Below are 13,627 nucleotides of genomic sequence, written 5' to 3' on the forward strand. Positions count from 1 at the left end.
GCCATAGGAAATCCACAGCACCCAGGGATGCAAGCATCAGGAACAACTTGTGTGAGCTCCTCTAATTCACAGCAACAGTTGGAACAGACAGGCTGTGACTTGCTTCCCTCTAAGTGCTCCTCCATCATAGCAATGTAATGAAGACCCAAACCTGTCTGGTCCTCCCACTAAAAAGAAGCAACTCGAAGGTTTTTCAGATCATCTTGTTTCACCTTGTGCTCCTTCAGATGTTTCCTGCACTGAAGAGGCTGAAAAAGGTAAGTAGAAAAATCATTTTGATTTAACAGAACAGAGGCAAAGTGGAAAATCTTGTTCAGCTCTTTCCTGTCCAGAACATGCAATGCTTGACAAGGTCAGGTTCTCACTGTACCACACAGGATAGCTAATTTTGCAGCATTATAATATTTATAGCCAGAAAGAGAAAAGTAGCAGGAATAGGAATAACAAAACCAGAAGACCAGACATGTCTGGTCACCTGTGGTGGTTATCTAAGCAAAAAGAGCTGTGAATTCTATTCACTCCTGTTTGTTGGACCCTTCCTCTCATCCAATTGTGCTCAGTTCCCAGTAGCTCTCCTCAGTTGCCACCTATAACCAGGAACCTGGGCTGTAGCTATTTCTGTTCCTGACAGGAACAAAGAACTACTGCAGGCTCTTCTCCTCTCAGAAGGATACCCAAGGATGCAGCAGCACAAAACATGACTTGCTTATCAATGCTAATGGAGGCACAAATAGTCAAAGAAGGCAGAGTCTTTGCCCACTCTGCAGGCAGCACTGTGCACAGCCAGGCTGAGATGGCCTTTGGGACATCACTCCTATGTTTTACATCAATCACCTCAATGCAAATAGGTTTGTTTGCAGACCCTCCACTACATTAAACTTCATTTTACCTCTGCTACAAGGACAGATTGTTCAGCATCTGCCTTTGCTTCTAGGCACTATTAATAATATTAGAGTACATCCCAGTGACAGTCACCAGCATGAAGTCTGTACTGAAATGCCATTCATTTCAATATGCAGATAAATCTTACACACATTTTTTGTTCAGTGCACACAGAACTCAAAAATACATAGCCTCTAACTCTGCTAGTCATTCTGTGAGTGTAAGGCTCCTGTTGGTTTAATCCTGCTGCAAAAAGCTATCAATAGATATTGATCCCTTTCCTACCCTGGCCAAATATCTTGGCCAGGCATTCCTGCACCCATTCATTGCACCAGGCCAGTTCAGGCACCCATGCAAGCTGGAGCCCCAACAGGACAACAACCAGCAGCCAACAGCTGGGACAGGCCTGGTGAGCATGGGGTGAGCACACAGCTTGTGCATGAGCTCCCTAGAGCTCCTGCAAGAGAGGTCCTCACACACAGCAATCCCATTGACACAGATTTCTCCAGGACAACTTCCCCAGCTTGGCAACCCACAGACAGGCTTTTCACAGATTTATACATTTATCTAATTGTTCTTTCATCAGTTCTCTAAGGAAACTCAGAGTTTACCCACAGCAATCACTAGCTAGACTCAAAAATAGAAGAATTTTTGCCCATTAGGCCCCATCACATGCTCAGTCTTTCACCACAGTCACTGTGGCTGACTGAAAAGTCAAGCCCCAGGAGCAGGAGTACCACCCTCCCCAAAAAGCCCCCTCAGATGAAGCACTTGCAAGCAGCACAGGTGCTGTGTTTAGCAGTGCCTCTCCAAAGGCAGCCTGAGAAATGGGAGCAGCTTAGAAAAAGTGATGCAATAAGCAGAATTTGATACTGCAAACACTATGTTGCCTAATCCCTGGTCTACAGATCTGTCCAGTTAGGCTTTTTAGGTCACATGTATTTGCTTCCCTTGGTGTTATTTCTGAATTTTACCTGAAAAGGAGCTCAGTTACAGGAATTGCATTTTACTGTACCATATGTCAGTATATTTCAACTCAAATTGTATTTGAGATAACCTGATGGATTTCTGGAAAGAAAAACATAAGCCTCGCTTTGCAGTAAAATTTCTCCAGAACTGAAGAGGCATGCTTGAAATAAGTGCATTTGAATAGGCCAGCAAAAGTGTGACTTCCAGTGCAGCTGAAACAAATAATATTTGCTTAGTAGAACGTGAGTCCAGGATCTTGGCACAATGACCTGCTTTTCCTCAAACAATTGTCTGGGGTTTTTTTAAATTTAAATTGAGATGTGATCTTCCAACCAGTGAGCACCACTGAACACAGCTGATCAGACTACCCAAAACAGGATTTTTCATGAAAGAGTCATTTATACTCCCATATTTTCATGTTTCAGAAGTTCCGAAAACTCCTGAAGATAATATTTCTTAACTCTGAATAGCTGTTTGCTAATGGCAGGAAGTTGCTTTTCTTCTTGCTGCTGACTCGAACAGAAGCACTGAGGCATCAGGAGTTTTTCCAGGCTGAAGTATCCAGTTGCCTTTTTGTTTGCTTATGCAGGTGTTTTACGTAATTGCCCCAAGAAGGCTGACGCTCACGGAAAGCAGCTGCAGCACAGGCAGCGTGCTAGGTGTTCACCACTCACAGCTTAGCTGGCCTCTAAGGGCACAGCAAAACAAGTCCTGTGCTCCTACTCAGGCTAATTGAAGTGTTCAAATTATATTATGGCTTTGTGTTGTTAATAACACCTGATAAGCAACACCCCAAAACTCAAAATGAATCAAATATTCTAAAATATAGAGACACTAAAATGGGGGGAGCCCACCAAAACTGTTTTCCATCTAGTGTTACAGTCATGTCTAGTCTAGTCTAATGTACCTGAATAGGAACTTAATTCAAAGTTCTTATATTAAGGAAGAAAATTATCAAGAAAAATCTGAATCTAAATTATTTACTGGAGAAATGTAGGCAAAGTCCCTCTATCCTTCCCAAGCTTAAACTCTGCCTTTGAACTGGATCTGCAAGTCTTTCTTCTACTGCTTTGCTTTGTCCCCCTCTAACTTGCAGGTCTATCATCAAACTTCCATGAGGAGACTTTCTCAGAAATATGTAATTTTTTTAGGAGTCTTAAAAAACAGCTGGGCTTCCTTTCAAACAACCAAAGAGGTGGCCTTCACCTGTTTAAATACTTGAACAGATGAGCCCAGCTGGAAACCTATCTTCCTGTGACAGGAAGGAACAACTTTTTTAAGGACTTAACTCCTTCTCTGCCTAATAAAAGATAAGACTTCAGAAGCACATTTCTTTTATGGCAGTATGGCCACTGGGCTGCAGAAGAGAAGGCTCAGGGGAGATCTCACTGAGATCTCATTGTATGAATATCTGCTGGGAGGGAGTGGAGAGGATGGAGCCAGGCTTTACTCAGCAGTACCCAGTGACAGGACAAGAGGCCATGAGGACAATTTGAAATACAGGAAATTTCACTTATGCAGGAAAAAGCCCCTTTTCTGCTGGTAAGGTGGTAAAACACTGGAGTGTGTTTCCCAAACAGATCTGGGAGTCTCCATCCTTGGAGACACTTTTAGCCCAATACAGGACATGGTCCTGGGCAACCTGCTGGAGCTGAGTGTGCTTCCAGCAGCAATCAGGTGATACAACCCCCAAAGGGCCCTGCCCCACCTCACACCTCCCCATCACTGTGTCCCTGCAGGACAGCTCTGGCATGGCACAGGTCACAGGGCAGAGACACCCAGCACAGAGTGACTGTACACGCTCCTCTGAGGCCTGAAACTGCTCTGGATTATCTCAGACCATCTCCATGTGAACATGCCTGTGAGGAGACCCTAAACCCCAGGAACTAAAAATGTGATGGTGGATGAGTGACAAGCCTGAGAGGGAGCCTCTGCCCTCCTTCAGGAGACCCCATGCAATAGCTAATTAATTTGGCCTTTTTTTTCTTTTTTTTTTTTTGCAACATTATTGATTCTTCCTTGAAGTCACATTTTTAAAATTTCATTTCTCCCCACTTCCTTTAAGTTTTCCCTTATGAGCAATTTGCCCAGATTCAAGGACAAAAGTGACAGTGCATCACCTCCATCTGAGCAGTGTGACAGTACATTTAATTCCTTCCCTTAGCACAAAGGGATTATTATTCCATTTTATTTCAGTTGGCTTCTGGGAATACACCCAGCCATTCACCTGTGTGAGTTGTCCTTTGTACAAGGATTCTGTTTTTAGAAGCATCTCACGTGAGTTGGATCAAGGATTAGCAGTAGGCATTTCTGAGCACTTGTGGTCACAGCTAACATCTTTTGGGCTTCTTCTGCTATCAGAAGGAATTTTCTGCTATCCTTCCTGGAGTATTTCTGTCTGAAACTGAATAAAATTATTCATTGGCCAAGGAATCCCAGAGTCTCCCTGTGAGCAGTCCCATGATTTGCAGACAACTAGACTCTTGCCAGAATAGGCCAGAGGGAGATCCTGCTAAAATCTTTGTGAAATAGCTTTTAAGGTGTGTGTTTGGGCACTAGCAAGGCCCTGTTTCTACAGCCTCAAAGGGAATACAAAAGTAAACCTTTGTTTTCTCTGCCCCTTGCCTGCATGGGTTGATCCTCCATTAAGGTTTCTCTACCTTCATGTAATGAAGCTTGCAACTTATTCAAGGGAGGCAGCAACAGGCCTGGACTTTCAAGACACTTTTGCCTTCTCCTACTAATTTATCCATTTACCCAACCCCAAGTAAACCTCATTAAAAAAAAAAAAAGAAAGAAAAAAAGAAGGGAAGATGGTCTCAAGCATGCTGGAGTTCTGCACCTTTGTGTTTCCTGTTTCCCCTGGCACTGAAGCAAGTGCTTCAGCCACTCACCCCGTGGTGACAGGACAGATTGATTACACTAATTGTATGACAATGACTTGAGCAAGGTACAGCAGGAATTCAATGCCGAGATCCCAAACTGTCCTTTGTCCTTGCTGCACTGATACCTTATCTGCTTCAGCTCCAGAAAGGATTCAATAGCTGAATTGCTGAGGGCTGTAGCTCTCAGGAACATTCCTGATCAAAACGAAATTACCTGGCAACTTGGCTCTGTGGGCTGTGAAACCGGCCATGGAAAGGGAAGGTACAAGACGCTGACCGTGCTGCAACCTCAGCAGGCTGCTGGTGCTGATACTGCAGGGCTGTGTAAAGAGAGCCCTGCCTCCAGGGGCTTTCAGCTGCTGCTCAGGAGCTGATCTTGTTATCCTCAACACAAACTTACACCGGCTTTGGAACCCAAATCCACCTCATTCTCCCTCCAAACACAGGGCTCATTAAAACATTCATTTGTGCAAATCTGAGTGCTGTCAGAATGGTCCATTGAGCTGATGTTGTACCAAGGAGCTGCAATAGAGTGCAGGGTGTACTGTGTGCACAGACTGTTACCCACTCAGGGACCAGGTAGAGGGAAAAACACTTCCACCTCAAATTTATGGCCTGAAAGCCATAAATAGCAGCCTTGACTTGGTAACAGCCTAATCCTTTATCCTAAAGGCAAACCAGCCTTTCTCTCCCATCCTGTCAATATCTCAGTTGGAAGTGTTAAGCAGCAAAACAAGGCACAAGAGCATGACACCAAGCAAGGCAGTGCTTTTAAGTATTCCTAAAAAAAAACCCCAACAACATAAAAGTCAACCTAAAACTTTATTTAGTAGAAAACTTTCAGATGACAATTTGTTTGAATATTTGAAGCACTACACTGCCAACATACTCATTAAAGACAGCTCCCGTTCTCCTAAGGTATAATCCCTTTTCATGCTGCACCCTTTATTTGTTGCTTTCATCCTGACAGAGAGGCTGTACAGCTCTTCTTCTGCAATGCCATCAAAAAAGAAGTCCTCGTTGAAGATGGGATTTCTGCTTCTCTTTATAACTGTGCTTCTCTGCTTCTGTGTTTTCCCTGGCACCAGGGAGAAGGAGATAGAGCAGTTGATGCTTTTGGGCTCTACAGAATCGTCATACAAACCCTCTGCACTGATCAGGCGGATGCGCAGCCTCTCGTTCTCGGAGCAGTACTCAGCTGAGAGCCTCAACACACCTCCCTTGTCCATGACCACAGCACTCTCCCCCACCAGTCTCTCCCGACTGCAGCTCAGGTCCACTGGGAACAAGGGAGAACAGGAGGTGCTAAAGCTCCGGATGCCAAGCAGCCCTTCGGAGGCTCTCCTGATGGCACTGGGGCTGTTATCAGTGGAGCTGCTCTCCTCTGTAGAGAGAGAATTGTTCCTGGGCATACTGTGTTTGCTCTTGTCTTTCAGCGCTCTGCAGAGCAATCCCTCCTGACTTTGTGCTTTGATCAGGGAGCAGGGTCTGGGAGGTGACCTGGTGAGAAGTGGAGAACTGAAAGGAGAGGAATCACTGGAAGAGGCAGTGTCACTGTCACAGGCACCTTGCCTGTGCAGAGAGAGGTGCTTGGGCGGCAGTCTCACCGAGGCAAAGCTGATAGCAATGGGGTTAGACGTGCTCCCTTTGCCACTGAAGGTGTTAGCTCTGGATCGAGACAGCTTCAGGCCGGGCAGAGCCCCACGGGGATCACCATGGAAGATGGACTCCTTCCTCCTGGTGTGGGGGCTCTCCAGCAAAGTGCAGAAGCCATAGGAAGTGGGGGCTCTGGGAAAGTGGGGCAGGGAGAGCGCTGCTTGGGACTGTGGGTCTGCATTGGTGCTTTCTTCCTCCAGGGCAGAGATCTCCTCTTCAACACTTTCCACCTGAATGAGATGTGGGCAAGAGCTGGGGCTATAATCAGAACTAAGAGCTGCATCCACTGAACTGTGATCCTGGTGGAAGCCACTGCCCTTAACGGGGCCAGAGCTGGTCAGCCTGGGGGGAATGCAGAATTCAGGGATTCTGTCAGGAGTGATCACATTTGGAAAAGCAGCAGCCCTCAGCTGAGCTTTTTCTGGCAGATTTTGGCTTTGTGGCAGTCCCAGGAAGGAAGAGCTGGGGAGGTTTCCATTTTCATGTGACCCTCTGATCTTTTCCAACAACCACATCGCTGTAGCTGGGCAGGAGGTCCTCAAAGGGGAAAAGTTTGAAGGAGAAATCCACCTGCAGACACACAGAGAAGAAAAGGTACATGAACATCCTTTCTAGACGCACTACAGCCAAGCAAGGCACAAAGGGTGCCATTCAAGGCATGTTCAACACAGCCCCTGCCCAGCACACCACCTTCAGCGAAGTCAATTGGTGCAAGGGCAGAACTAAACCACTAAAGAGAGAAAACAGCATGGAGCCACTACCAGAGGAAAACGTCCCTCTCGCATAATCCCTGCGGCGCTTTTCCCTCAGCAGAGGACGTACCTTGAGAAGCTCAAGCCTTGTTGTTTCCAGCAGCTCCGAGCAGGACGGCGCAGCCCGCCCCGCTCCTGCCTTTAGTAGCCGCGCCGGGCGCCTCCCAGCGCGGGCAGGGGCGGGGGCTGCAGCCGCACCTCCCATGCCATGCCGGGCTACGGGAGGGAGAGCGGCCCTGCAGGGCACCGGGGCACGGGGAGGGACTTGCCGCAGGGGCCTCTCACGGGAAAGCGCTTTTCGAGCGTGTCCTGTCGCCCCCGCAGAGCAGCGGATGTTCCCAGCGCTTGGCACTCGGCCTGCGAGCGCGGGGGACGGGGCTGCCCGGGCCGCCCTTCCCCTGCCTCCAGGCTCTTTCTGATCAATATCTACTTACGGGGGCGTCCCGAGGTGTTCCGAGATAACTGACAAACCCAGGACAGAAGCAACATTGTCCTTGGGGATTCTTTTCTTCTGGAGATCCTGGCAGCTTTCCAGCGTTAGAGCAGTAGGAAGCGGGGATTGCGGTTTTCGAGCTCATTCTAAAGAACTTTGCTGCCTTTCTACATCTGAATGTGTGTCCGCCCCCTCGTTACTCACAAAGAACACGAGGCTACGGAACCCTGACACAGCGTTCTGATCGCTGACACTGAGCAGCGACAGAAACGGGAATGCAGGTGCAGCGAGGGGAAAGACAAGGCACGAAATGCTTTGGCAAATCACCTTCAAAAGCAGCACATAAAAACCCAGGCCCGCGTGATGCTTAACAGACCCTGCTCAAAGCCAGGGGGGATCCATGAACTTCCTCACCAGCGCAGCAGGGCCCGACGGACCTCTGCAAACTCTAATTATTCTGCAAGCAGCAATCTCTAATGCAAAGCCAGGAAGGCCTGCCAAACTGGTTGGCTAAATACTCATCTGAAGCCTATAACACAGGGATAGTAGACAAATAATATTCTTCCTCCCTCTTCGCTGAAGAGCTGAGGTGCATGTTTACCGAGTGCTTGAAATAGACGACACGTGCTCAGAGAAAATAAATCCCGTGGGCAACAGGGGCAGGGAACATTTTGAACCTGCTGAAAGATTTAGCTGGGGACACACGTGTTCTGGGTGTAAGCCCTGCTTCTCTCTTGGCTTTTTTTTATACCAGTTAGGCTTCATTAGCATAACAATCTCCGGGTGATTAAAATCTGAGAAAATTCCTTCTGCCGTGCTTTGTAAAAAGGTTCAGGACACCCCAAACATCCCAGTGAGGTTTCAGTTGTAGGAGCTCGTGTAGTTTACTTAGATGAACTTACTTGATGTGGGTGTGCTTCAAATAATCTCCAATCCAATTTAGAGGCTTCTGGAGAGGGTTAGTGCTTTCTCCAGCCAGTGAGACTTTACAGCAGAGCAGTAAGAGAAATTCCTGGAGACGCTGGGATGCTCACCTTTAGGAAGCAGAGTGTGAACCTTACAGCTGTTATCCATTCAGACCAGGCAATACCATACCATGAATCATGCATTACACACCATGTAGTTTCCAAAGAGTAAGTGGGCTTGTTCTATGTGCTATGCACCTCTGCCTTTGATTAAAAAATAAAAAAATTAAACATTAAACATGGAGAAAAATTAAGGAAATGGCACTTTTTAGTGGAAACCTTATTGCCTTCAGTAACAGATCACAGAGGTTGTTCACATACAGCAATCATGGCAACCAGCCTCAGATGCACTAAGTTCACAGCTGGCATGAGGCAGTGATGAAATAAAATAGCTACACCTGTAGGTACGTGGTTTCTCCTGAGTCTCTTCACCGTCAGGGATAAAAGTTAGGGCTCCTCCAGAGGTGATCAGAGTCTCATGATCACAGTTGCCTGTCTCCCTCCAGTGACTGCAGAGAGGAAGCAGGTGCCTTACATGGGGTGACGGATCCTCCCCTTCCTATGAAAGCCTGCACTTTATAGACATTCAACAGATTGCTCGTGTGCTGGGAGTTCAGCAACACTTGAGCACTTGAACCTGCCCCATGGAAATAGGCACTCAAATGTGTACATATAACTTCCTGTGTTCAGAACAGATTCTTTCCTTGATTAGCTTCAGAGCATAATTAAAATATGCTGCCAAGAGGACTTCCTGTTGTTATAAAAATATGCCTACAATAATCCACTTTTAAAGCGGATATAATTCGTGGAAAGCCTTTATTACAACCCCTGTACCAACAACAGGTGAAAGCCTGGGATCTGGGCAGGGGCTGTAAAAAATGGAATTTCCTACCAACACAGGAGGAGCTCGGGAGTTTTCCTTGGTGTGTTCTGCTATGATTGATCTCCTCTGGTGCCGTTCGGACTTCCCTGGCACAGCGGCTCAGGAAAGGTCCGGCGGCGCCTCCTCCCTGCGGGAGCCCGGGGAGGTGCGGGGTAAAACATCCGAGTACAAAGCCGGGTTCGAGCTGACCGCTCCAAGGGCCTGGAACTGCAAGGAGAACCCTCCCCGTGCTTTACAGGGCAGAGAGAGGGAGAGAGCTGCAGCAGCTGGCGGCCCTTGGAGAATGTGCCCCAGGGGAGGGGAAAAATGACTGGAAAGGGAAAAAGCAAAAAACCTCTGGCTCTGCTGTGAAAGGGGGAGATGTGAATGCCAGCCCTGGAAGAGATAGCACATAACATCTCACCATTCTTAAAGCAGCAGCAATGACTGTGCATTATATTACATAAAATATTCAACATTTCCACAAGCTTTTGTGAGAATAGAGAAGCCAGTTCAGCTTTATTTTCCTAAAGAATGCAGCAGTAACTCAGCTGTAACTTCTTGAAAGAAGACTTCAATCAACTGAGAGGCACTTAGATACAGTTTTTTGTTAGAGATTGGTATCAGGAACAAACACAGCACATGGTATAGTGCATTAATTCCTTCCTGTCACTTTGACTAATGTCAAATATATCTATTAGCAGACTGCTCACCATTTCTGGCCTAAATCAATGGCCAAATTATTCTGCATTACTCTCACAGTAACACAAAGTAGTAACAGAGGTTCAGCAAAACTAATCTGACAACTTGACCTTTCTTTTTTTGTATCACAGAGTAGCTTATATTTTATCTCATCAGCAAAGACAAGTTCATGCATTGCTTTACCAGAAATGTCCATGCTCCTTTAAATGAACAAATGAATGAACAAGTGCCCAAGTGCTGGCAGCAAGAGCTCAGGAGCTGCAGGGCCCTTCAGGCACTTGGGGACTTTATGCCAAGTATCTCAAGTGCCTTGTGGCACAGCAGTGTGAACTGTAAAAATCTAAAAGTATGAACTGAAAACTTCATTCTTGATAGCATATTACACAGTCCTGTTATGAGAAGCTGAGAATTGCCATGCAAAAATCCAAGAAAGGTATGCTGTTCCTAATTCCACTCAGCCAGTTTCCCAAAAAGGCAAGTTTCTACAGATAGATAACCAGGATAAAAGATAACCAGGATAACCAGTAAAAATTCAACAGCAAAGTGGAGCAGATTTCCCAGGACCAGAGGGTTTACTAGACAGCCTGGGCAGTTTAGGTGTGCTGGTGGAAAGGATCCTAAAGAAGACTGGAACTCGTTTGAGGGAGGAAGATAAAAGAATGTGGGTAATTTAATTTTTTTAAAAATACAATAGGCATAAAGACTGCTTTCTTCTGGGAAAAAAGAGCAGGGATTTGAGTTACACAGCTCCAACTCTGAAGGCACATGTGACTCTCAGCCAAGGCTTGGCAAACTGCTGCCTTTCAGTGATTAATCTTAAACCTCAAAGGGGAAAAGGGCTCAGGTACTCAAAAGGAGGCTGCTGGTACCCCTGTGCATGGCCACCATTGTGGAGCACCAAAGTGTCTGATCTTCCTCCAGGGAATCAATTTGACCAGTAGAGCTAAAGGGTGTCCAGTCAGGAAGAAAACTTTGTTGCTGGACACATGCTCACTGAGGCCAGCCATAAGGTCACAGCCAAGTCACACAGATGCAGACACAAAGAATGGAAATTGTATTTCCTCTAAAAGATTTACATTCCATAGAATACTCTGCAAGTGCCTTTAATTCAGATTCTTGAAGCCATGGCAGTGGCAGAGGTGCACAGTTTGGGCATGATCAAACCTTGCAGCAAGACAGAAGGAACACATATCCAAGGGACTGCTGTATAAACTGCATTGTTAGTGGATGTTTCATTTGAATATTATAGGGCTAAACATGATGAAAACCTAAAAATTCCCATGACATTTCCCACAGTAACAGCTCTGTATTACAGACTGTGCTTCTTTCAAGAATTCTGCAATCTGGTGAAAGCAGAACTGCCCCGAGACTGTCTTGTTCAAGTCCCTCTTCTGTTGCTGAAGATAAACTTATTCCAGTGTCAAACAGCTCAGTTTCAGGGCAGGCCTCTCCCACTAGGCCAAGTAAGTGCCTTTTAGGATTCTCAGGAAAAAAAGTCCACCAAACTGATTAGGTCACCTCACAGAGATGTACTGTGCTAGAGCAGTCATGAGCTCCCCTTCTGCCATGGCTCTGTAGAGTTACTGTGCTGTGCTTGTAGCAGGATACATCCCCAGTAATGGAATGTGAGAATCACCACTAGTATTTCCCTCAGAGTAAAAACAGAAATTGAATCAGACAGTACCACTTTATCATTTATAGACCAGACTATTTCAGTGGAAAGGGACCTACAACAATCATCCAAGTCCAACTGCCAGACCAATCCAGGGCTCCTCAAAAGTTAAAATTGTGTTATTAAGGGCCTCGTCCCAATGCCTCCTAACTCATTGACAGCTTGGAGCATTGATCACCCCTGACCCAGTGTCTGACCACCCTCTTAGAAAGGAAATGCTTCCTAGCATCCATTCTGAGCCCATCCTGAGCCAGCTTTGAATCACTGCCACACATCCAGCCACTGGATCCCAGAGAAGAGTTCAGCACCTGAATCACTGCCACACATCCAGCCACTGGATCCCAGAGAAGAGTTCAGCACCTGAATCACTGCCACACATCCAGCCACTGGATCCCAGAGTTCAGCACCTCCCTCTCTGCCTCCCCTCATCAGGAGCTGTAGAGAGCAATTAGATCAATTAGCAATTAGACCCCTCAGCCTCCTTTCTTCCAGCCAGGCAAACACAGTGTCCTCAGCTGCTCCTCAGCCACGTCCCTTTCACATTCCCTGCTTAGACACAAAAGCATAAATAAACACTTCATGCAACCACCTCTATTCTGGTAGCCTCAATAAAGGAATATTTTCTGCAGTTTGGTCTCATGCCTGATGTAGTCTAATTTGATGTCATTCTCATGTGACCTAAATTAATTCATTCCATGAAAAGTTACATTGACACCTTTAAGATGAATCACACATACTGAGAGAAAAACTATTCTCTCCATCTTCTTTGTGCTCAAAGTAAATTTAAATATGAAAAATAAAAGCTGCAAATAATTTTTGGTTTCAAATAAAAACGAGCCTTTGTAAAAAGAAACAAAATAAAAAAGTCTCCACAAATCTTAAAATCAGTAAGGATCACTTGTATCAAGGTTAAAGAGAAAAAGAAGAAAACAGTGCCAGGACTGTGTATTAGGAAACTAAATCTATGCTTGTCCATGCAAAGAATGCATTTTTTACATCCATTTCAAGAAGTCAAATTAGAGAAAAGCTATGGATCTATGTATTGATTTTTTTATCATTTTAGACATCATTTTATAGCTCAAAGGAAGACTATATGAGTCAGCAAATGGATAATTATCTCCTACTAGCACCTTAACCAGGAATTACAATGTCAGCAGCTATTCTTTGGAAGGGTAACTCCTAGGATTTCCCTGATTGCCATCTTCCTTCAAGATAAAAGGATAAAGTTGTCAAATTAGGCACCACAATTGTCAAGTTATGCTCCATGATTTGCACAAATAATATTGAGAATTTCCTCAAAAAGTGTGCCATATAATACTCCTGTGGTCATGCAGAAACTTGTAAAAGGTGATAGGGATTCCCAAAAGTTTGGCAGGGTTCATCTATGCACTGCAAAACACTTGCTGGCAGGCTTTATTAAACAAGCACTTCTTAATAACCTTCCTCCCTGTCCAGTCACAGCCACAAAGCCTCCAAAGAGCACAGATCCAAAGCAACCTTAAAAACAGAGGAAGGATCTCCCTGAAATGCTCCTGAAATCCATGCTCAGGATTTCCTGGCTGGCTGCAGTGTGTCCTGCATGTTCAGCATGGATGAAGATAAAGGCACCAGAACACGTGAGAAGGAACAAGGCAGCAAGCCAAGAACATTTCCAAAAGGATAATTCACCTCATCAAAACATGCTGGTCTTGACTGGGAGTGTTTCACACTTCAAAAACAGGTGTGTTGGCAATCATCACTTCCCATCATTTTCCATGCCATGAGCTACAATGGGTGAGATGTCACTGCAGGAGGAGTTTCCAAGCTCTGCCCAACAAGTGCAGCTGCCTGCAGGCCTTGCAGCCATCCT

At 45.8% G+C, this 13,627-nt stretch overlaps 1 protein-coding gene across 2 annotated transcripts in view; it reads right to left on the minus strand.

The window, feature by feature from the left end:
• Positions 1-5,539: 5,539 nt before the first annotated feature.
• LOC118690887 (C2 calcium-dependent domain-containing protein 4C-like) overlaps positions 5,540-13,627 on the minus strand; it is a 30,341-nt gene continuing 22,253 nt past the window's right edge. Inside the window, exons 1-2 of one of the 2 annotated variants that reach the window (XM_036389870.1) lie at positions 7,215-7,328; positions 5,540-6,962 (exon numbers count right to left, since the gene is read on the minus strand). In XM_036389870.1, coding sequence (XP_036245763.1) covers positions 5,609-6,907 — 1,299 coding nt within the window. In that variant the 5' untranslated portion in view covers positions 6,908-6,962; positions 7,215-7,328 and the 3' untranslated portion in view covers positions 5,540-5,608. Of the gene's footprint in view, positions 6,963-7,214; positions 7,329-13,627 lie in introns of those variants that run through there. The other variant, XM_036389869.1, reaches the window with a different exon arrangement.

This window comes from Molothrus ater, chromosome 13 (assembly GCF_012460135.2).
Source record: "Molothrus ater isolate BHLD 08-10-18 breed brown headed cowbird chromosome 13, BPBGC_Mater_1.1, whole genome shotgun sequence".
Classification (NCBI taxonomy): Eukaryota; Metazoa; Chordata; class Aves; order Passeriformes; family Icteridae; genus Molothrus; species Molothrus ater.